General features: G+C 41.2%; 1 protein-coding gene across 1 annotated transcript in view; it reads left to right on the top strand.

Annotated features, from left to right (window-relative positions):
* The window catches only part of ST6GALNAC5 (ST6 N-acetylgalactosaminide alpha-2,6-sialyltransferase 5), a 72297-nt gene extending 47160 nt beyond the window's left edge, over window positions 1-25137 (top strand). Inside the window, exons 3-5 of the mRNA XM_062003949.1 lie at window positions 8866-9275; window positions 14438-14545; window positions 24603-25137. Coding sequence (XP_061859933.1) covers window positions 8866-9275; window positions 14438-14545; window positions 24603-24834 — 750 coding nt within the window. The 3' untranslated portion in view covers window positions 24835-25137. The remainder of the gene's footprint in view (window positions 1-8865; window positions 9276-14437; window positions 14546-24602) is intronic.
* The last annotated feature ends 377 nt before the right edge of the window (window positions 25138-25514 follow it).

The raw sequence follows: 25514 nt of genomic DNA on the forward strand, positions 1-25514 counted from the left end.
CAAATACTCTGATCGGATAAATGTGTTTATTTTGTCTCTTGATCAGGACTGTGGTAATACTAAACAATTGAAGAGACTTGTCTGATGCTTGAGATCCTTTAAAAAAAACAAAAAAAGACCAAAAAGAAGAAATCAAAGGTCTGATCCTTGAATTCAAAGGATTGTTTTTCAAATACAGTTGTAGACCAAAACCAGTTAAAATTCTAGCAATACATAGTTACAAATATAACTACAGACTTTAATGCATCTGTGTTCAAGATGGTTTATTTTCATCTGGTTTTAGTCCAAAACTGAATATATAAATATTTTAGCCCAAGACATGCTCTCTTTTTCCTCTCTACATATCTGCATGAGAGAAATTCCCAGTGACTTTCTGCATCCTGTAGCTATTAAATGAAGTGGATGTTTTGACCAGTTTTGCTGCCAGTACCTGTTTCCAGCATCTGTCTTTAGTGTCAATATGCCAGGGAGTATGGAAGCTGCCTTGGGATCCTGCTGCAGAGGTAGTCCAGTCTTGTGTATTGTTAAACCTGAGACATCCTTAGAAAAACATTTTAAACTCAGATGCAGCAGCTTTGGGGTGAGCAAGGGAGCAGATTTTTAATCTACTTTCCTTCCCTAAATTTCGATGTGCTGTTATCTCAGAGGGACAGAGTAAGAGCATATAGAGCAGTCTGGGTTAATATAAAATAAGCTAATGAAGATTACATGGAGATAATTAGATGAAAATCAAAAGGCCTTAGAGAACACCATGAGACTGGACATTTTTAAACAAAGACCTTCCTTATTGTTTTTTATTTCAGTCCACTTCAATTAGATAGTGAAATACAAGACACAATATATTTTAGAGAAAATTCTCTGTGGGGTCGGTAACTTTCTAATCAGACATTTGGTCTTAAATTTCATCTGGCGTGTTCTAGCAACTGTGTGCCATGTTGAAGTGATGTTTAAACTAGATGCCATGGGAAAGGCTTGACTGCCGATGCCTTGCAATTGCTATCACATTATTGCCTTGTAGCAATAATAGTCATGGTGAGAGTTTAGATGCAATTGGATGAGCCAAATAGTGTCGCAGAAATAAACAAGTGCTTGAATTTGAAAACAGGCACACAGACTTTAAGGATCAATGTTGCTTAGCTTTAAAGCTGGGTTAGATTAAAAAAGTTGACCCTATAAAACTTGGAAGTGAAAAAAAAAATCTTGCACAGCAATGACAGGTGCAGAGAAAAGAGCTAAGGGCATAGTTCCATGAGCCATTTAAACATAGCAAAGCAGATGACAGAAGTTGCTGTGAAAACTTTCCGAAGCAAAAATCCAAACTGCCCAATGTTTTTTCTGTAGCCTGTTGAAGTAATTCTTGTTTTCCTGACCCGTCAGTGATAACAATTTGCATAGTTAACACACCACGCTTGTGGCTTTATTCCATTTTAGTGCAAGTACTTTAGCTGCAGAACAAAAGTAAACCAGTTTGATGTAATATGGATGTCTATTTGCACTCCTTTTAAGACAAACATTAGGCAATAACCATTTCTTTAAAGCCTGTATATTGTTCATATGATTCTCTCTCTGGTATAACAGCTCATGTTCATCAACATGATACATTCCTGCCTGATTTTCCAGTTCTGTCTTTCATTGAGGATATTCTTTTCTTTCTCTGATTGCTTTTTCTTCTTAGACCATTACTCTAGTTGATAGCTTTAGGTTATCATTGTATCCTATCTCCCTCTCCAATAAGCCTATGATTGATACTAATCTTCCTCGTGGGACACATTTATAGGATGCAGGATGGAAGCTACTCTCTAAATCTTAGCTTTATATGTGCTGACAATTTGCAAGGTTGCACCTTATATTCACTTCAGGTGGCTTAGGGGAAAACATCAGCACCTGGTAATCATGCTTCTGAATAAGAAGAGAAATGCACTCCATATACTAAAAGTTGTCTTGTTGTTCAGTCTCTGGTGCTGCTTGTATTTTATGTAACTTGAAAGGGCTCAGTTTCTATAGGTGCTCAATGTCCTGTAACCAAATGCATGCCTTTTCTTTCCAGTGAGAGGAGCCATATTTTAATTAATCTAATGGAAGCCTTGACTAGCAGGCAGTCCCCTGAAGAAGAGTTAATGTGCTGGAAACGCTTCACACAAGCAGAAGACTCTTCATTGACTAATGTGCTTGATGGCACTTTTTCTAAGAAAATTATCCCAGTGAAAGCTTTATGGAGTGCACTTGTTTTTCTATTTTTCTTTTCATAAGATAGCCTCATGTTTTGCAAGTGAATTAGATATGTCTAAGGACCTATTGAAAATCAAATTATTGTATTTTTACTACAGGTTTTGCAGATGCCCATCAGTATAGGATCATGGAAAACAAAAGTATTCCATTCCTTGGAAGATAAAACCTAGGGCACCGTGATCACTAGTGTGATGAATGCATTTGCTAAAGTTTGGCTGCTTCACTGTTTCTCCTTAGGAAATATCTGAAGGCAGAGTCCAGTTATATAATTAACTCTGAAGAATCAATGGGAAATGAAGATGCTAATGTTCCCACAATATTTGCATATTTAAGCTCCACAGCCCAAGAAACAAAAAGAGAAGTAATAAGAAATTCATTTGTTTTATCTTTTATCTTTTTAGACAGACATGCATTTATCTTTATGAACAGACTTGCCAGACCATTTTTGCATTGCAGAGTTTTGCTGCAAATGCTTATTTGGATTTGCATAAGGATTAACAATGTTGGGCAAGTGGTACCTTCTAACCATTTCTGTTTATTTATGTGATATCAGTCTCTGGGATACAGATTTCGAGACAATCAGTGCTTTTAGTTCACTGGAAAATGCAGTTTGTTTTCATGGCAGATTCTCTAATATTCTAAATGTCTAGTTCAACAGAAATTATAAATGTATTTGCTCTGAGGATTCTACCCCCATCCCCTGACTTTAATAGCTCTCTGTACCTGGTAGCATAAGGGTTAGAGTGAAAATGTATGAAACTTGAGAGGAAAGTCTGAGCTGGCATGCAGAGTGTGGAAATTAAGCTACAGAACCTATCTGAACGTAAGTGTGAAAATATCATAGTCAAAGCAAAATCATCTCTTAGATCAGAACTTGGCACCACAAAATCAAAACTCCCAGAGACTTGAAGAGGAGTGTACCACAGCAAGTTGAAGTTCAAAACTCTTTTCGCTTTTTGTTTCAATCTGTTTTTTTTTTTTTATTCCAGCTTTTTATACACTGAAGTGTTACCTAAAGTGTCCCAATATACATCTAAATGTGTTTTACTGTTCAGAGAAGACTAGTTTGAGAGCATCGTTTCATAATGTGTCAGTTAGATGGGACTTCAAACAGCAAACTCTTTGTGCTTGTATGTTATTTTCGTTTATGTTTCTTTTCATATTATTATGAAAGCAGTGTTCCAACATTCATATATTACAAAGCTCAGATTATTAGAGAACTTGCATTATTTTCACAGGATCATGTCTCCCCAGAGTACTTGCATTGTGGAAATCACTTCTGGAGTGCATAGCTGTACCTCACTAATGAGGCAGCTTGAGCTCCGTAGTTTGCTGCATTGGCTTACAGAAGTTACTTGACAGTGTGAAGCTTTAGGGTTTCCATTGTGCTTTAAGGTAGTTGGGAAGTTCTCAAAGAAAAGCAGATTTGGCCTTAAAATCATCAATCTTCTAGGGAAGACATTAAAGAAGGAGACACACTGAGAGAAACAATATGTATAGCTTGCTCACAATATGTACAGGCAGCTGTAGTGGCAGGAGAAGCTTTATACTTGGAGCAGTGCTGAGGGATAGGTGCTCACAAGAGCTGGAGCAGCAGTTTGTGACGTGACAGCAATGGGCTGGAGATGCCTGGAGGTCCTGCAGAGGTTGGGCTGCCCAATGTGACGGGGGGGGGAGACCTGGGAAGGAGCAGCCAGCCCAGTGGAGCAGTGGTCCTGAGCTGGCAGCTTGTGAGAAACCTCAAAGCTGCTCAATGCTATAAGAAAGTAAAAAAAAATTTAGGAAGCTGCCAGGACAAAATGCCATATTGCTGGCAGTGTGTTAATTACTCAGTGTTGTTGCCAGTGGCTGATGACCCAGCAATCAAGAGCAAGGCATAAGTTATAAACTACATTGGGCATAGGGTGAACCCAGGGTTCATTAACACAGCGTATGAAATGCTGATTACGTTCTGTGCACAAGGCAAGGAACAGAAAAAGCAAACACTGAGGTTACATACAGTGAGTGTCACAAACTAGCTGTTGTGCTTAGGCCAGGCACAGTGAGCACTAGGTAGGGGAGACATGAAACTCCTACCAATGAAATTATCAGCTTTATAATAAAAAGAGAAAGGTAGACTGCTCTAGTGGAAGCTCATTTTATCCTGAACCACTAAGACTGTCTCTTGTAGAGTTTATTTGTGCTTTTTCAAAAATTAATATAGCCCTATACTGAATTAATTCATTTGAAAATTGAAACAGATTTGATCTGTACATCAGTCTCATTTTTACCACTGCTTTTACTTTATTAGTCAGGTTGGGAGCTCTTGCAGATGAGCTTGTTGATTCAGTAATATGGTTCAGCAGTTAATGTAGAGTAAAGAAGCCCTATAGCTTTTCATTCCAGATCAGGCAGAAGACAAGTATGCTGGTGCTGGTTAACAAAATGGTACAGAGGTGTTGCAGTGCAAGAGAAAAACATAACTGTCATTCTCTGATAGTTTGTACTTTCAGTCTCAAATGCTTAGTTAAAGGTCATTCATCCAAAAGGAATTTGGATATTCTTAACCTTTCTTGATCTCTCTTTCTCTCTTTCAATACACTTTGAAAGTCATCTGTAATATTTCCAGATGTATCTATGAGGAATGCTGCTGTTCAAGAACTGATAGGTGGTCTTTTTCTGCTGAACTCAGTAATGACCTGTTCTTCACTCTTTTGTTGTTGTTGGTCAGGTCATCATTGCCAAGATAAAATACCTTTTTTACTGAAGGGAAACTTTTATGCTACTGATCATGGAGTCATCTGAACCCAGGGGTCTTGAAAGTAGGTCATTAAGTATTCAGTGTAGAAAACTGTGTGATTTCCAGTGTTCCTGATTTTAATGGAGGGAGGAGTTGTCATGTTTTCTAAAAATTGCCTTTAAGATCAAAAGACTTCTATAAGAAAAAAACAAATCATCACATAGAAAATAATTATATCTAAGAGTAGAATATTTTGAATGAGGAATAACATTTTTTCCATTGATTTTTTTAAGCAACAAAGTGCCTGAAAATAACATTTTTCTGTCATTGGACAACATAGATTTTAAAGTCAATAGCAGAGCAGATTGCCTCAAATTGGAAAACACAGAACCAGCTGTGGCATTGGGTTTTGTTTCTGTTTGTCAGTTGGCTGGTATTAAATAACTTGGAGGTATATGACTGAGCAAGAGTACTTACTGGGCTGGAATCTGTGTGAGTGAAAGTTGTCAGGAGTCAGGTTTGGCCGGTGACACAGCCATACAGGGTTGCATTCATTTGAGATGGGCACTAAGGGACTGCTGTGGGGTTTTACCAGAACCTTGCAAGGCTCACCTGCTCCCTTCATTCCCTTGGGATAGCCCATTTATCCCACTAAAGCACCAGCTGATTTTGCCATCTTCTGGGGTTCTAGCATTGTCAGCTTGCTGTGTTGTAACCTATGTTCCCTCTTTCCCACACATTACTTTCAGGTGTCTGGAATTGAGAGGTAATTTGGGCAATTTATTTGGGTAATACTTGGCTCATTTGCAGTGCATGGAGTATTGATAGGACTGACTAGTAGAAGTAGCCACATGCCTTGCTATGTCATGCAAGGTGCTGTATATATAGTCCGGGTATACGTGAAACTGTGTCTGCTTATTGACAATGAGTACTCTTAAATGTCAGCAGCTTTTATATATATGATGTGTTATATTTCAAGGTAATTAACAGAGATGCCATAAAGCTCACCTTTCGCTTTTCTGGGCATTTTGAAGCAAGGCTCATGAAGTAAGTGTTGCATTGCCTATCTAAAATATAACTCAGACATCGTGGATTTGCTGCTTTTTTTTGTTTTTATTTGCTTCCCCTCACCCCCACCCCCAAAGTATCACTGTAATAATTACTGTAACAGAGAGCTTTCTGTGGAGTTAATGTTCTTTTGGCTTAATGGCCCCTGGTTATTCTCAGGCCATCAACTTTTCCCAGCTGATCATCAATCCCAAAGAACTGCATTGTGCTTCCATTATTATTGCTTAAGTAGATGACATTTCTGGTGCAACCACTGCCTCCCAATGAGGTGATACTACAGCCAATAGCTTTTTCCCTCCTTGCTTTCAATATTGTCAAAGCATTATAAACAGCTGCTAGAGAATGTTGTGGCTGTTGGCTGTGAATTCCTCTGACAATTTTTAGGTGCAAGTACTGTAGACTTTGAAAGAATCTGGGTGAGGTGACTGAAAATTACTTGCCCAGGGCAGTACATGGGCTCAGCCCCTATGCATCATTCAAGAAGTAGCTAGGCAATACCTGATTGTTACAGTCTAAAGACTTTTTCCCAGAAGGAACAGTTTTCAAACAAGATCTGGAACAGATGTTTTGGGGGGAGTTATTATTTTGTCATCTAGCAAATGTTGACATCCCCTCTCTCACCCTCCTCCTTGAGTTTCCACAGTTCCATTGATGGTGGCCCTTGTTTCCTAACCATTGATGGATACTCTGGCCGACTTAAAAGAAACAAGTAAGTTGTAGCTCAGTAGGCCAGAAATCAGCGGAGATTGTTTAGGTGAAAATGTCTTGCTATGTGGATATTCAAACCCATGTACGTTAACATTGGTGCTGACTACATTTCCTTTAACCTCATTAGCACTTCATCTTGCTTTCCCAAGCATGATGGTGGAGCAGCTAGTTCACCTTAGAGCCTTTTCCTAGGTAATTCATCAAAGTGGCAGATGAAAGCTTAAAGGAAAATGCATGTAAATACTGCATTAGGAACCTTGGCTCACAAAGGCATGAACATTTCTACCCATATCATTAGCTTTGGATTACAATCCATATATGTGAAGAAAAGAGACTTTGTTGTTTGGGGAAGATGGAAATACAAAGCTTACTGGTTGTATCATTATGCAAATTGTATAGTTTAGTTGTTTTTGTCTTTAATTAAAAAGCACTTCATTGTTCATTAGCTATTCTTGTAGGAAAAAAAAATTGCTCAGGCTGCAACCACTTACTACTTTTAAAATTAAAAACAAGTTACTTGAGTAAAATACCCCCTTCAAATACTAGGGGCCAAAGCATTTTCAAACAGGAGACTACGATTATTTCAAACCTAGGTTGTCTTCAGCTTTAGTGCCTCACTGCACACTGATTACATGTGGATGATGCCAACTGTAATTACTTGTCCCCATAACTTCTCCTCATTGCTAATAAACCCACCAAATTTACATCTGGAGACATGCTCACTATATTTGTAATGGTGTGAACAAGGAGTTGCCATGGAGAGCCAAGGGCCTTGATCCTGAGGTGTCAAAGTTGAGGTTCAGGTTGCTAATGCTTTTGAGAGCCAATGAACACAGTGAGCTCCTCGTTATACAAAAGGATCGGGCCGGTGCTGTGGTGCAGGAGACAGCTACTCTTAGCATGTTGGCTGTCTGACTTGGAGCCCTGGGAACTAAGTGAGCCTTTTAGTCAGCAGGAAGGTGTTGGAATGCCATTCCTTATGCTTAAGGGTTAAAATAAAATTCGGAGAGACATCCTTAGAGATGAAGAAGATGACTAGATCAAAATGGCCTTCTGAGATGCCTCAGACCCATGAGCAACCACGGTACAGTCTGTTTGGCTTTTTTGTTTTTGCAAACACATGATTGATAAGATGTATGCACCTTCTGTAATCTGATGTTACTGGTTTTAAATGCTGCAAGATACTGTTTCATGGAGGGCCACCAAGGCTCACCTTCAAAAAAGTCTTTACCTCTAAGTTTATTGTTCTTGTTAGAAACTAGCACTTTGGGGATACTGTTAGTCCTTTGCCTCTTTTTAGTTCTCATGCTGAGCAGCAGATACACTTATTTGCTACTCTTATTGATACCTGTGTTAGTGGTGAACTTCAGTCTCATGTTCATGAAGGCTTGTTTTACTCTCCTGATTCCATTAGGTCAGCCACCCCCTGGAGAGGCACCCCCTGTTTCGTTCCACTCTAACTTTGAAGCATCACCTGACAAGCTAGAAAAAGTTCAGTATGTTGTCACTGTTATGTATAATAAACATAGACATTAGTGACCAGCTCTGACTGTTGAACCACAGTGGAGGTACCAGAGCCCTGCAGTGATAATGGCACCAACTTGGAAACAGCATGGAAGGACTGGACCAAGATCTAACTCTCTTTCCTTAGCAGAATGTCCTGATCCCAGGGTTGAAAAGCTACTCACCCCTGTGCCTATGAGGACTTAGGATTGATTATTTCCTGGAAAAAAACAAACAAACAAAAACAAACACCAAAAACTGGAAGAGGAAGAATCAAAAATACTCTAATTATAGCTTATTTATGGCAAGTGAAAGAAGGACAATCCAAAGCAGGTGGGAACAATATAGAAGCCGTTGTGATTATGATATATTAAGCAGCAGTGGAATGGAGGATTTAAACAGTGGAGTTTAATCCACAGAGGAACTTTAAGGGTTAGACACCTATACCACATTTTCCCCATCTACAAAATGTACAGGTAATGTGTCCTCAGTTAGTTGGGAAGACTGCTGAGAGAGATTTATGTAAAGTCCTCTGAGATCTTTGCTGTAAAATATGCCATGTACATGTAAAATACAGTTACCACGTAGCGAATGGGAAGATGTCTACAGCTAATTTTGAGGTATGTGTGTCTTTGCAGCCTTTAAAAATGCACTGCAAGAGTTGTGCATTGGTAACCAGCTCTGGACACCTTCTGGGAAGTAAACAAGGGGACAGAATCGACGAGACAGAGTGTGTAATACGAATGAACGATGCACCTACTCGGGGTTATGGAAAGGATGTTGGAAACAAAACGAGCCTTCGGGTCATTGCACACTCCAGCATTCAGAGGATTTTGCGCAATCGCAACGAACTCTTAAATATGAGCCACGGTGCTGTGTTTATCTTCTGGGGTCCCAGCAGCTACATGAGGAGAGATGGTAAAGGCTTGGTGTATAATAACCTCCAGCTGATGAACCAGATACTGCCTCAGTTAAAAGCATATATGATTTCTCGCCACAAGATGCTTCAATTTGATGACCTTTTCAAACGGGAGACTGGGAAAGACAGGTGAGAACCTTTGTGGATACATTTGAGGGATGTCATACAGTAGTAAAATAATGTAGTTTATACATGCCAATTTCAAGTCTTCTCAGAGGGACCATCACACCCATTAAATCCTCTGTCTCATGAGCTGTAATACAATATGACGTGCCAAATAACATCTCTTATAAGTAAAAAATATGCATCAAAATCATTTGTATAGAGTATTGCCTAATCAACTCAGAATATCAGAATCTGGATGTACTGTTCATGCAGCCAAGGAGACAGGAGCTGTTTAATTCTCACTTTAGGATAATATACCTGAAAGTTTTTTTACTGATTCTGAAAAATCAGAATGGATAGGTTATGTTTTCTTGTAGAGGAAATGCCACCATTCAGTGAATTATAATAGCTGTTTATTGAATTTAAGCATTCTTGGAACATTGCAGCTGTAAAACTTCTTGTAAAACAAATATACATTAGTCACACATTAGGTGCTTCAGAACAGTTCATCTTACACTTCCAACTGAGAAAAGGAAAGTTGTTATGATAGTTACATCTTTATGAGGCTGTTTATGACTTATAGGTTGATCTTCAAATCAGATTTTTACTTAGTGACCCACTGCAGGACTTGTGCATTTTCACGTATAATGCTTAAAAATGGGCATTTAAACCAAAGACTTCCTAGCAAGAAATAAATTTCTTTTTAATGAACTCCTATTTTTTACTTATTAAATGTGCTGCTGTAAAAATGGAACACGGTCCCCACTTAGGCACAAGTAAAGAGGTAGGTTTATGGTGTAGTAACTCATGGTGAGATTTTCTAGCTTCACAAATACTGTACCTACACACCAGAGCTTGGAGCTGGGCTCCGTCCTCTTATGGATCTTGAGGGAGGACTCAAGAGCATGGACTTTGTTTTCTGAGCTGCATAGCAAAAGCAGAATCAGTGTTACAGGAAACTAGTGTATTCTCTTAGGGAATGGTGACTGTCTCTTTGCTTGGCATTTGCTGCCTTTGTCATACCCCACAGGGTTTGCTTGCAGACCTCTGTTCAGTTACAGCAGATCAAATTATCTAAGTTTTTGATTGATTTACACTAAAACTAGAGCACATAGTTTTTGGTAAGTTTCTTTGTCGGTTTCTTACCATTATAGGTCCTTTTCATCCTCAAATCTGTGCCTCTGAGTCTCTGCCAGAATGAGCAGGAGGATAACAATGGCAAATACTCTACCAGTTCTCAGGTGTTTACAGTCTTTTCCAGGTTTTTTCACGCAGACTAGTGAGAAGGTGAATGAACACATGGTGCCATCTCCTTTCCTGAATTAATCTTTCAGTGTAAGATCAGACAGAGGCCTCGGGTTTTAGGAATAGTTTACCCTCTCTGCTTCAGGCTGGCCGGCTCTGCTGTGGGGAGCCAGAGTCCCATACCTTTCCTGACATGTGCTATGCAATTTCAGGCGAGCTGCTCTTTCTGGTTCTGCGTCACCCACCCGGAGCAAGAGACTCATAGCTGTGCACATGATGGAAGCATTTCTTGTTCTGCATAAGCACCAGGCTTAGCCTTGGCTCCTGAAATATTCTTAAGGCACTTGAGACATTAAGGACATTATTACAAGTTTATAGTGGACTCAGTCATGGGCACCCTGCACTCCCAGTATGACTCAAGGGCACTTGGATGCTGTCAAAATTCAGCCTCGTGAGCGGCTCCTGTTGCTTTTAAGAAATTGCAGGCTGTGCTGTGGATGAACCGCTCCTTTAGAGGGCACATACAGCATTCTTGAAGGACTAAGAAGATTAAAACGGGAGATGAAAATAAATGAATAGGCAGCACAGAAAAAGAGAGGGAAGATGAAAAGAAACACAGGTAGGAAGACATTTGTATGGGAAGAAAATTTATGTAACTGTGGGGGCATGGGCAGGACATTGTACAGCCTAGAAAGTTGCTGTTCCCTGGGAGGGTTCTGCTGAGCTCTCAACATATTAGTGCCTGCAAAAAAACAAAGAAGGGAGAGAGAAGGCTGATTGGAAGGTTGCAATAATCAAACCATTAATTTCTGTCTTGAAAGTGTTGAGAGAAAAGGTAATTGGATGTATTGTGCTTTTCAAAAAAAAAGCTAATTTTGAAATGAAGGGAAACCTTCAGAAAATATTGCCACAAAGCAATATACTTGGTATTATAAAGTAACTGTACTTGAAAATAACTTTATAATTGAATAAGGGTACATTAAGAAAATATGATTCAGAACCAATATTACAGTAATTAGATAAAGGAAGCATAAATGAAATAACTGCAGGAAGAGTATTTCCGTAGAGATTATAAATGAGATTTTGGTGGAGCAGAAAGGCCTTTAATTGTAATTTAGTGTGCACTACAAAATTATCAGCACAGTGTGTTAGTTCATCGTATAAAAGCATATCTGATAATTTCCCCTAATAAGCACATGACAGTTCTTCATATTCTTTCATTACAGCTGATTAGGTATAAAACCAGTATTCTTTTGTTGGACTCTTGTTCAACTCTTTTATGAAAAGGCAAGACACTTTAACCCTGTTCCTGTATTGCAGTCCTACAAACATGGTATTTAAAGAGGCCACAGTGGTACTTGAATAAGTTTTTAAATCCTTTTTTTTTTTTTTTGCTTTTAAACTAGTACATTTAAATTCAGTTATTCTCATATTTATTGAAAACACTGTATTGCAGCATAAGTGTGTGTAAGCAAAAAGAAAACTAAGGCAGCAGCCAGCCTCACTAGGCTGCCTGAGCTATGCAAAGCTCAGCAATTTCACTCATGGACTAGAATATAATTCCTCCCTTGGTTTAGGTCTCTGACACCGAAAACACTGACCTTTTGCAAGGCCAAAGTACTCTTAGCCTGACCATGTTCCTGAATTACCTAAAGATTCATAGGCTCACAAACTCTCAAGTGGCAGAAAAGCAAATTTCCTTTTCCAAAGAATTGACAGCCAAAAATTAGTATTTACTGTTTCATACTGTTGTGGTGACTGAAGGCCTCTGCTGAGCTTATGACCCAGCCATGACATTGTGACAAATGGCACACATCCCCCCCAAGCTTAAGTGTAAATTCAGAAAATAAATAAGGCCTCATAATTGGAACTAATGAGATGCTTAAGTCATGTTATTCTCCAGATGCTAACTTAGCCTGAAAGTCTGTATGCCAGGAGCAGTGAAAAACCTACACTTCAGACTTTACCAGGTGACCCACAAAGGACAGGACAAATTACCTAGGCTATCCTACAGCCTTCAGGGGTTTTTGGGTAAAAAATTCCCTTATGTTTGAAAGTGCCTTTTAAGCAGCCAGCACTAACACTACCACTTCTTTTTTCTTTTTTTTTTTTTTTTTTACCTTTGCAATAGTCTAATTCAGTGAGGAAACAGGAAACCTTGGTATAAGACATTCCTCAGTCTGACAGTGCTCAAAACTTCTGCCTCCTACTGCTCTGTAGGTGTCTTACTTGGAACCAACTTTTTCAGCGTTGCCTTGGGAAGCTGTACAGTGGGCTCTTGCCTGCTGCATGACATTAGCTATTGCTTGCCATGGCTGTGTGACTTCAGTTCCCTGCTTCTAGGACTACTCTACATTCTACTGTCACTGTAAAAGATGGCCTTGGAACTGGGGTGAGGACATGGGATTACTGTGTGACATCTCTGATGAGAATCTTATATTCTCTGCTGTGCTTTTTGGCAGGGGTCACAACATTTTGTAGGTGTCAGGCAGATAACAGGTGTGGTGGAATGGGGCTAATATAGACTCCATGTTAGTACAAAGTGACACAGCACACAAGCCGTCCAAGAGCTTGTACTTGCTCTTATGGTGTCTAGGCTTTAGTAAGAGATGAGATGAGAGCCAGTCACTGTGACAGGATGTCATCAGGGATTGGAAGCCTTTTAGGGTCACAGATGACAAGCTTCAGCTTCCTCCTGTGGGACTCTTCTAGCTGAGTGAGGAGCCATTAGGGAGACCTGCTGTCTCCTTCTTTAACAGTATTTGAAATGAGATGTTTGAGTGAACTTGTTTTTTTCTGGAGCAAATACTTGACTTTATGTGCCTCCACTTCTAAGAGAGGTGCCTACTTGGTCTGCAGGGCTGCCTCTAAATATGCCTTTACATCACCCTTATAGTGTGCTCCTCAGTGGCCTTTCATTGACGTCCCCCATTCCAAGACTGGCAGCTCTCCCCCAGGGTAGGGACAGTGCAAGAACTTAACACAGGGCTGGGACTTCCCGTATATGTGCCAAGCAACTAGTAACCATTACAGTGCTCAGCTCTTATTAATCAGCAAGGACAAGCAAAAAAGTGGAAGGAGGAAATATTACCATTACCATTTTGCAGTTAAGAACCTGTGATACAGCAAAATTTGAGCACAGCTTGTAAGTCTCTTGCCTCTGTGAGCTCCCATTTTGCTCCCATTTTGTCTAACAAATGCTGGGGTCAGTTGGGCTTCTTTTAAAGATTTCCCATCCTGCAGAGAAGGTGAGGAAAGTGTCTGCCTTAGAGGGCTCCCTAGAAGCCCTGTCGTTCATGTTCAAAAGTCCCACCGGGCAGGGATGGGACTTGGGGCAGGCAGAGGGGTAACACCAAGGACAGAGGTTTCCCAGGCTGTTGAGGCTGAAGCTAAGCAAGAGTTTCCTGACAGCAGTCACAGGGAGCGGCTGGGAGCTTTTAGAAACCAAAACCTGGATGGAGTGGGAGGAAAGAGGGTTAGACCAAGCCCTTGAGGCCAGCTCTCACTCCAGCAGATGGACTCCTCTGTGTGCTGTGGGAGGCAGCATTTTAAGCAGCCCTCTTCATCCCCCTTGACGCATCTTCCCAAGCACTTAGTGTATAAGCTCCATTAGGGTGATTATAGATGTGTATAGATTCCTTGCAGAAGAATATAAATATAGAACATGAAGTTTCAGTCACTTAAAAGTAAACTTACCAAAAGGTCAGCTAAATATTAACATTGATGTGCCCAAAATTAATTACAGCAAGGGCAGTTTCTGCATAGATTAGTCCACTGACAGAAGGCAGTAGCGAAATCATTAAAAGATGAGCGAGCAAAGTAGTCTTGGTTGCCCAATTTTCATAACCTTTCACAAGAATGAAAAAAATGCCCAGAAATTGCTTCAGATATCTCAAAGATTATTTGTCAGCCTAGAAACTTAATTATGTTTTTGCTTTCAGGAAGATATCCAACACTTGGCTTAGCACGGGCTGGTTCACAATGACTATCGCATTAGAGCTCTGTGACAGGATAAATGTTTATGGCATGGTGCCACCGGATTTCTGCAGGTAGGATTTCTTTTGGAAGCATTATTAGCCAACAAAGTTGAACGTTACAGATAAATATCTGAATCTCTTAAGTTTTTTTTTTCTCTGCAACATGTCTTCAGTCCTCTTAAAGCAATTAATTAACATGTCCCAAGATCTGATTCTGAAAACGACAAATAGCAGTTAATTATGTTATATAAAATACTTAAAAATTTTGTTTGTAGTGTGGGAGAATTAATCCATCTTGTTGGTTTCTTTTAGTCTCTGAATATTTATCAGCTAAAAGTAATGTGATAATTGGCATGAAATTAATCTGAAAAAAGGAGCACTGGAAAACATTGCTTTGAATTTGTTTTTAAAGTTTCCCCCCAGTTAATAGAGGAACAGAGTTCTCACAGTCACTAGTCTCCAAATTGAACTTTTTATGCAACTCAAATTAAGATTGTGGTATCTCTGTCATATGAATCCCAATCTTCTATCAAACTAGATTCCTAAATAATCCCCACCAAAACCCCCCAGCATCTGGACCCACAGAATAGCTCAGCAGTCCTGTAGTCACTCCCTTTGAGCACACACATTCTGTCAGTGGAGGCTGTGGGACCCCTGTGCACGGTTCATAAAGGAGCAGTCGGGGTACATTGATGCTACATTGTGCCTCCAGCCATATGCAGGACTCAGCCCCAAGGTGCTGGGTAAGGTTTCTTGCTATGGATCACCAATAAAGTGAAACAGTCTCCAGCACTGCTGGTGCTGGACCAAAGCCACATTGTCCACATGGTACAATGTCCTGATCCAATCTAAATTTATCCAAATATCCATCCATTACTAGGCCTAGCACTCTAGCCCTTCAGAAGAAGGTGGTTATGATCCCATTTGCCCTCTTTGGTGACCCAGCAGCGCACAAAGCCGGGACTGGCAATCTGGAACAGTGGCATCAGTGAGGCATTGCCTTTCAGACAAACCACTTTCACTAAGAAGTACTTGCTTGGATTTTCTGTTGGAAATTTATTGATCTCACCGAAGTCTGGTTCACTGAGTAATTCAAGATGCCTTTCAGGGGCAAGGGGAGCAAGGCTGTAGTGACAGGTTAGCTCATCGATTAAAGAACAGGACTGCTTTGACTTTCTTCGGAGCACTGAAAAGGATCATTCAGGGACCTGCATTTGTCCTGAGCACACAGTAGAAATCCCTGAAGAAATGGCAGTATAAAATGTCAATGCTAAACTCCACTTTGTGGGAATTTCTACAAATTATAACAAAACACTGATGATAAATGCTGTGATGTACTGCCAGATTTCATCATGAACTCTCCAAGGAAAACAACAAGCTAGATCAGATATTCCAGACAACACAAATATCTTCCATGGCTCAGCATTTCAGCTGGCCAAGGCACACTTCTACAGTTTCCTTAAATGACTGGTCTGCCTTAGAATCATAGAATGGTAGGGGTTGGAAGGGACCTTTAGAGATCATCTAGTCAAACCTCCCTGCAGAAGCAGGGTCACCTAGATCAGGTCGCATAGGAACATGTCCAGGAGGGTCTTGAAGACCTCCAAGGAAGGAGACTCCACAACCCCTCTGGGCAGCCTGTGCCAGGACTCCCTCACCTCAACAGTGAAATAGTTTTTTCTTATGTTTAAGTGGAACTTTTTATGTTCCAGCTTCATCCCATTACCCCTTGTCCTGCTACTATCTACTATAGAAAAGAGGGATGTCCCAACCTCCTGACACCCACCCTTTAGATAGTTATAAATGTTAATAAGATCTCCCCTGAATCTCCTCCAGACTAAACAGCCCCAGTTCCCGCAGCCTTTCCTCATATGAAAGACGTTCTATACCCTTGATCATCTTGGTGTACCTGCACTGGACTCTCTCCAGCACTTCCCTGTCCCTCTTGAGCTGAGGAGCCCAGAACAGGACACGGGACTCCAGATGAGGCCTCACCAGGGCAGAGTAGAGAGGGAGAAGAACGTCCCTTGACCTGCTGGCCACACTCTTCTTGATCCATCCCAGGATGCCATTGGCCTCCTTGGCCACAAGGACACATTGCTGGCTCATGGTTAGTTTATTATCAATCAGGACTCCCAGGTCTCTCTCTGCAGAGCTGCTCTTCAGCAGTTTGACCCCCAGCGTGTGCTGGTGCATGGGGTTGTTCCTTCCCAGATACAGGACTCTGCACTTGTCCTTGTTGAACCTCATGAGGTTCCTCTCTGCCCAACTCTCAAGCAGGTCGAGATCGTGCTTGAATGGCAGCACAGCCTCTGGGGAATCAGCCAGTCCTCCCAGTTTGGTGTCACCAGCCAACTTGCTGAGGGTACACTCTGTCCCCTCATCCAGGTCATTGATGACGTTGAACAAGACTGGCCCCAGAATCGATCCCTGTGGAACTCCACTGGCCACAGGCCTCCAACTTGACTCTGTGCCATTGATCACCATCCTCTGGGCTGTCATTCAGCCAGCTCTCAATCCACCTCACTGTCCACTCATCCAAGCCACACTGCCTGAGCTTTCTGATGAGGATGTTATGGGAGACAGTGTCAAAAGCCTTACTGAAGTCAAGGTAGATGACATCCGCTGCTCTCCCCTCATCTAGCCAGCCGGTTATGCACTCATAGAAGGATGTCAGGTTAGTAAAAAAGGATTTCCCCTTGGTGAAGCCAGGTTGACTCCCCCTGATAACCATCTTATCCTTCATATGGTCAGTGATATATTCAGGATGAGTTGTTCCATCACTTTTCCAGGGATGGAGGTGAGGCTGACCAGCCTGTAGTTTCCTGGGTCATTCTTCTTGCCCTTTTTGAAGACTGGAGTGACACTGGCCTTTCTGCAGTCCTCAGGCACCTCACGTGTCTCCCATGATTGTTCAAAAAGGATAGAGAGAGGCTTAGCAATCACATCAGCCAGCTCTCTCAGCACTCTAGGATGCATCCCATCAGGACCCATTGACTTATGAGCCTTAAGCTTGGCCAACAAGTCTTTAACCTCTTCCTCTTCCACCCAGGGCAAGTCCTCTGCTGTCCTGGCCATCCTGTTATCCTTACTCACAGTTTCCTGCAGCTCTTTTACCAGGCGCTGTAGTTCCTGAACTTGAGGGCACCCATGACACATTTTTGCCTCAGAGGCATAGGTCCCTAAGCAGTCTAAACACTCCCTGCACTCCACCTGGACCGAAGTGTCTCTACTTACCAGCTCTGTCTGGGTGGATGCATTGACCTTCACCGAGCTTTTGTCCACCTGAGTCCTGGCTTTAGTCCTTAGGCGAGTGCTCACCATTTTGCTAGGTTGAAGCTGAAGCTGGGGCACTTCTTTGACTTCTGCTTCTCTAAACGGGCCGTGGGGTTGTTCCCTGCTCGCCCTGCCTGCGCGAACTGCCGCGCCACTCCTGGGTGCCGCGTCACTCCCTGTTTGCCGGCCCTGTTCGCGGCGCTCACGCTCCCTGGGGGACGATTAAATCCCCCGCGGTTGCTGCGACTCCACCTCCCGGCAAGACCGTCCTCCTCACGAGAGCTGCCTGGTCCTGGCGGCTCTCCTCGCTTATCCTCCACTCCCCGTGCTCCAGGAACCTCCGGATTACCTCAGTCGGCCGCACAGCTGCGAATACACGAGCCTTGCCTCCGCTTTGTTTACCGCCTTATTCCAGAAGTGGCTGTATTCCAGTGGCACGTGGAAGTGATTATTAAATAAACCAATGAGCTAAAAATGCAGAAAAAGGCAATTCACAGCAAGGCAATACCCAGTCCTAACTTTTCAGGCAAAGTCAGATTAGTTTACCAATATGTACTTAATTTAAAAAAAAAAAAAAAACAACAAACCACAACCCAAACTTTTTAAGAGAGGCTAAAATTGTCACTGAGACCATATGAAAGGCTTTCATAGAACTGATACACTGAAATCAAGTGGATATAATATTAACTATTACCACCAGAAAAGCTGTAATCAGCCCTGCCACTGAAAGTTGTAATAATGCTTACAGTATGCATAAAAAAATTCTTAACATAATGGTAGACACTCACCTGGTCATAAAAGGGGAAAGGGTCACTTCTTAATGAAAAGAATATAAAGTGTCTTCATGTTATGTTTATTCCCCAGATGATGAAGATAACTGTATTTGCCATGCCTGGAAGAATCATAGAATCACAGAAAGGCAGGGGTTGGAAGGGACCTTTAGAGATCATCCAGTCCAACCCCCTGCTAAAGCAGGTCTACTGAAGACCTAAAAAAAGAACATCTTGCCATACACAGTTAACCTTCTTAGCTTGATCTTCAGCCACTCACTAAGAAGTTAAACAGTACTTCCTTTCAAAGAAATAAGACAATGAAATAGCATAGCAGAAAGAAAGAAACATTCTGTAATTTTAAGTGATATTTCCTGATTTTCAATCAGACAAACTACAAATCTATCATTTAAAAAAAACCACAACAAATCCCCACCCTACTTCACTCGTTTGTGGCAAGGCAGCATAGGTAACTCAATGGTTCTGCAACAAAAGAATCTTTAAGGTTAAAAAAGAATAATACTCATGTTTCTATTCAGAGTTAGTAGCACCAAATTTACAGCTTCAGCAGATACCCATTATATTTTAAGTATTAATTTGTGAAGTAAGTAATGAGTGTGGGTGATGACTGTCATGGAGCTAAATTAGTGTCACATCTGTAACGTGAAGGACATCTCAAAGGTATCATGAATATCATACTGTTGATTCTGCTACAAATTATTAGCTTAAGATCATTAACCAAATTGCTTCCCACTCATGCAGGAAAAAAGTCTAGTGAAGGAGTCTGGAGTAGAGAGTAAAAGATTTGTCACTATTAATTACAACAAGGTGTTTTAGATTAATTTCTATTTACTTTCACTGGACATTGATTTTTATAGCTGAACTGGAATTGGTGACCTGATTATTATAAATTTCTAGTACTTTACAGCAAAGCTGTATGTAATATCAAATCCTTTGCTACAGATTCCTGCTGCACTAAGGGTGAACGGCTTTGATATTGCTCTCATGCTGTTAAATACATCTGACTCGCACATTCTACAATAAGATGAAAGCTTGTGCTTCCACACACGTTGCAAAGATTTTGGAGAGTGTGTGCACCTCTCATTCTAGTGCCACAAGACAGACAAGCCATCTTGCTGTACTTTTTCCAATGTCCAGATATCGAGTCCTAGCCTTTGTTGGAGCAAACTAGCACACCAGATGGGAAGTATTTCCCTCTCTGAGCTCTCCTTCGCAGTCTGGCAGGACTCACTCCTGAACTGGGATGTCAAGGCTTTTCTCTCTTACCTCCCTACATCAGCAGCCAGACTGTGGTGCACAGGTAGCAGCACAGTTCCTGAAGGCTCTGCAGTGCTGCTGCATTTCTTTGTGGCTGCTCAGTGCCACTGGTGGGAAGGAGGCAGACAAGCCTTCATGCAGTTTGTAGTAACTCCAGTCCTTGGCCCTTGGAGCATCAGCAGCAGTGGAAAGGTGGTTGTTTCCTTGCTTCTGGTTCCTCATGCACACAAAGAAAATCCATGGTGTTAGTGAGAAGAGCCCTCTTTAACTCCCCTCCTCTTCATGGGTCTTCTGGAACTCACAGAAACTTAAAATAAGTCTCGGATTTAAGCGTTAACTAACATGAATAATTTTTGCTCCAATTATGGAGCCAGATCATTCTCCTATAAGCATCCTCATTTGAGTGCCAGGCCATTTCCCATCTGTGATAATTTGCCTGCAAATTGGCATTTGAAATCCTTTAATTTATTCCTTTGGGTACAGCTTTTAAATCTAGTGTTTTCTTACCTCCTTCTCCACTTTCAGTTGCTTTAAATGAAGTACAAAGAAGCCACCCTTCTAGCTACATTGCCTGAGGCAAATGCTGGACTTGATGGTAGAAGGGGTGCTGTAAACAGAGTGGGATGCAGTCATGCCCTTTGGTTCAATGCCTGACTCTCACCTAATTATGTTAATGATTTTCAGAAAATGCACACCTGGTTTGGGAAACAGGGCTAGTGTGGAAGCAAGGAAATGGCATCCCGGGAACAGAAGTAAAAACACATTACCCAGAAAGCTGCACTGTATTCTCCCTTCAAAATACAAATGATTTTACAAAGTATGTGAGTACATAGAGCTTGTAGTGGGCTGATTTATAACAGCTTTTCATTTGTATAGGAGGAGTTGACCAGAATATGATACAGGATGGCCCTGTTTTACTGCCTTGTTTCTTTTGAGGCAAACACCGTTTGCTGTATTTTCAGCTTTTGCTGCGGGTGGATACCATCTGTAGGAAAATGTGCACTGAAGTGGCAAACAGTAGCTGCTGACACTGGGTACAAGTACTTGCACGGCTGCTGTGCTGGCAGGCTATTAGGCAGGAACTATAGTATATTTTACAGAGGAACTTTCATAGATTCGTCCCAGCTGTGATATTAATATGCATGCAAAGTCTGACAAAATACTGATTAATGTCCAGTATCAGTCAGTGATAAAACAGCATCTGTTTTAATGTTAATAAATGAGGTGGTAAGCAATTTCCGTATAGAAATTACTCATGCATTTCATTTGCTGGTGACACAAGCTAATTGCAGAGTTAGAAGATAACACAGTGCAGTTAATTTAGGTTATGGTGTAGTTACTCAAGCCAGAGTTCAAATCCAAACCTTACTAGCATGCCATCTAGAGGAATCCAAAACTCCCATGAAAGCTGGAAGACTTTGGACAAAACCTTGGGATCTAACTAACTGCCTTTCACAATTTCTAAATCACAAAATCACAGACTCTTGAGGGTTGGAAGGGACCTTGAAAGATCATCTAGTCCAACTCCCCTGCCAGAGCAGGACCAGCTGGAGTAGGCCACACACGAACTCCAGAGGAGGAGACTCCACAAGCCATCTGGGCAGCCTGTTCCAGTGCTCCCTCACTCTCACACTGAAGAAGTTTTTCCTTATGTTTCTTTGGAATCTCTCATGTTCCAGCTTGTATTGATTGCCCCTTGTCCTATCATTGGACATCATTGAGAACAGCCTGGCTCCATCCTCCTGACACCCGCCCTTTACGTACTTGTAAACACTAATGAGATCACCCCTCAGTCTCCTCTTTTCTAAGCTAAAGAGGCCCAGCTCCCTCAGCCTTTCATTATAAGGGAGACGCTCCAGTCTATCATCTTGGTGGCCCTGTGCTGAACTCTCTCCAGCAGCTCCCTGTCCGTCTTGAACCAGAACTGGTCACAATATTCCAGATGCGGTCTCGCAAGGGCAGAGTAGATGGGGAGGAGAGGACCTGTCTAGACCTGCTGCCCACAGCCCTTCTACTATACCCCAGGATGCCATTAAATCCAAACCAGAACTTAGTCTCAAAGCCTCAGATGGCTGCAGAGTAGTCTTGGAGAAGTCTAAAGTCATGCATTTTCATTTTTGTATGGAATTCACCTCTATTTCAGCCAGTAGGCCTGTATACAAGCCTTGACAGCAACCATCAGGGGATGCTTGAACACAGAGGGTGCCCAGACTGCACGCCCAGCCTCTCTCACCTGCCAACCACTGTGCAGTAGCTGTTTCTCCATTCTTTCTGACAGGATGTTACACAAAATTATAGGGGCCCCTTTACAACCCAGAGCTAAGGGCATCCACTCTAGGATACTCTAGTTTCAAAGCCTTTGATGGAATCTCTGTCTTCAAAAGAGAAATCCACAGTTAAAATACCCAGGGGTATGATACTGATAAATGAAGAGATAAAGCACTTGCTGGGGGGTACAGGCTTCAAAATGTTGCTTCAAAGAGGCAGGGAAAGAGTGTAACCCTGAGTAAATACTAAGTTATCAGAGAGGGAGAAGAGAACCACTGTCAAGCCTTTTCTCCTCCTCTTCCCATCTGATCCACCTACCCTCTGTACCTGTATACTTTGGGTTTTGCTCAGAGAAGAAAAATGACCAGTGTTCTTATAGACCTACGAGAAATCGGACTCCAGGTACCACCACCATCCATTACCAGTTTCAGCGTACAAAAAATGAGAAGAGGCACACAGCAAATCATTTTCTGCTCTTTGCTCCTCCAGCTCTTCTTCTGCAAACCCAGCTTGGGCCTTCCAACCAAAAGGAGGGGACAGCAGAGGACCCCGGCTGAGGGCCTTGCAGGCCAGCCAGTGCTGGGCCCACCAGCAGTTAATGCATTTCCACTGTGACGACTGCACTTGTTCAAAGTCTGTTGGAGACAGGATTTCAACTTGACTCATCCTAACTTTAAAGCAGTACATTTACACAGAGTGATACAGGTTTACCCTCGAGATCACAAGAGTATAAGATCCAGCTTCAGTGCCGAAAGGAAGAGCAGTCCAAATGAGAAGCAGAGGCCTATTTGATTAGTAGTTCTGAAGAAGAAAATGAATCACATTAAAATGTATCCTGTTAGATTTACAGTAACTATACAAATGATTCATTTAAGAGATTATAATAAGAGGTCCAATGTATCAAGAAAGTATGTGAAAAATTAATTGAAGATTGAGAACTAGTAGTTGTAGCTAAAAAAGTAGCTAAAAGATTTCTATATGAAAGGTATTTTTTACAACACAAATGTGTTTTCTGTTGGTGAGGTATTGAAGGATTTCTTTTCACTCTTATATATTCCAGTGAGAATATATACAGTAAATTTAGAATCCATCTTATTCTAGAAATGTAATTTTATCGTTCCTCTGGTCTGGTAAGATTGATCACCGTGTTGTGTTAGCAGGAAGCGAGATTGATTGAATTAAAACGTTAATCTAAGGTACAAATGGAAAGCAGCAGCAGTATCATACATTACTGCTGCATATACAATATGGATAATGGTAACACGAAAAAAATTAGAGAATTGCATAGGTGACAGAATTACAAGGAAAAATAATGACCAGGACAGAATACTGACAGATTGTGGATGCATTTTGTTGAAAGTGAACTTAAATATTAGCTCTTCAAAATGAAAATAATCAACTCTGTATTAGAGTTGACAGCCCTGATTCTGCATGAGATTTTTGCACTGTACTGGAGTCCTGTTCAGCTCAGGCTTTAATAAAGCAGTTCCAGGGCTTCCCTACCCGGTAATATTTGGATTAACTTTTCTGCCACTACAAAATGATTGTTGGTAGGAACTGTGAAGAAGGGTACAATTGGGTTATTCTGCCTGGGACAGCTTGCTCGCTCTGCATTTATGATTGAGAGGGTTGTATTAGTTGTTCTCAGTTCAAAATGCCTGTGCCCAAAGTAAAAACATAACGGCTACAGGTTAATGTAGAGAATAAAATGAAAGGAGAATGAATCATTCTGGTGTACTATAACACAAATATAGCTTTTACACAATGTAATATCAAAACCTTGAGATTAGAACTGATCAAATGAACTTTATCCTAAAAACTTAACTGGTCTTTGGCAGATCCTGTGTGTTACCACGTGAGCACTCATCTCTTGCTGGTTAAATGCCAATGGGCTCACAAGGTCAGAATGACATTATGGGTGAATGGTTTTCATTTTTAGCTTAAATACATGAAAGTTGCCATTGTAAAATAAAAAAGAATTCATCTGTGCATTGGATCTTTGATTATAAACCCAGCAACAACAGACTGCATCACTGACCATGCATGCAGATATACTCATTGAAGCTTTGCACTCAGAACCTCGTGCACTGTGCTGGGAATGTTTTGAGGTGATGTGACACAGATAACTACCTCCCCTCTATCTTCCGCTTCCCTTTCTTCCCCCAGTTCAGTAAATAGCCCTGCAAGGCTTCTTACAAATCACAATCTAGATATAAATCTCTTTTAAACAGTTTGCTTCAAATTTGCAAAGTAGTAACAGAGCCCTGCAGCACTCTCCCTTGTTTTTTGAGCTACTTCTGTCCTTTATTTAACTGGGAGGATGGGGCACAGTTAATGGAGAGCAATAGAAAAAGCAAGAAAACTCCTTTACCCCAAGTTCTGATGTATTAAATATGCAAGAAAAATACAGCTACCAAGAAATTTGGTTTAACTGAGAGAAAAAGTATATTCAAGCCCATCAGCTTATTAAAGATAGCATCTTTTCAATCAGTCAAAAAGAACATCTCGGGCTTCCATCTATTTTCTTTCTTCCACAGGGATCCTAATCACCATTCAGTACCTTATCATTACTATGAACCTTTGGGACCTGATGAATGCACAATGTACATTTCACATGAGCGAGGACGAAAGGGCAGTCATCATCGTTTCATCACAGAGAAACGAGTGTTTGAGAACTGGGCACGGACATTCAATATTCACTTTTTCCAACCAGACTGGAAACCAGAACCACTCACTGTAAATCAGCCTGAGAGCAAACCGGTGGTCTGAGGGATGAATGCTTACAACTGCAAGCACAGTCCCCTGCTGCATCAGCCTTTGGGTGCTGGACCTTCTGCGACAGCAAGGCGGCTCCAGCGAGGAGGGTAACAGGATCTGCAGCTGGTAACTGCACTGACAGCCCCGAAGTCAGAATGAGGGAGCAGAGCAGATCAAGAGTCCTTTCCATCAAACTGTGTATTAATCCCCTATATAGCCTTTTTTGGCCATCTGACTTCCTGTATGTGTATGTGATTTGTGAAAAACAACTTAAGTATCATTAATGGATGGTTAATTCATTATGGTTTTTTAAAGTACAATGCCACTGAATTTTCATAGTGAAAACTTGCAGTATTTATTTAATGGAGGTTTTTATGCAACCTAGGCCAGTATTTTTCTAATTCACAGTTATGTGGTTGTTTATCTTTCATAATCTTTCAAATCCAAAATGAATATTGCTGATGGTTTGAAAGGCCTAGCTTTTTATTTATAAAATTTGTTTGAAAAAAATATCATTCTATATAGCATGTTATTAATATTTGATCTGGAAATGTTGCATTTCTTTAAAAAATGTGGGTCTCCATTTCAGCCTAAAGCCTTTAACAGCAAGAATGGTCCCATGTGCAGATCTCACTAACTTTATATTCTGACATCTCATGTTAATATGAAAACAGTAGTGAAAATTCTGTTTG

Source organism: Colius striatus, chromosome 10 (assembly GCF_028858725.1).
Source record: "Colius striatus isolate bColStr4 chromosome 10, bColStr4.1.hap1, whole genome shotgun sequence".
Classification (NCBI taxonomy): Eukaryota; Metazoa; Chordata; class Aves; order Coliiformes; family Coliidae; genus Colius; species Colius striatus.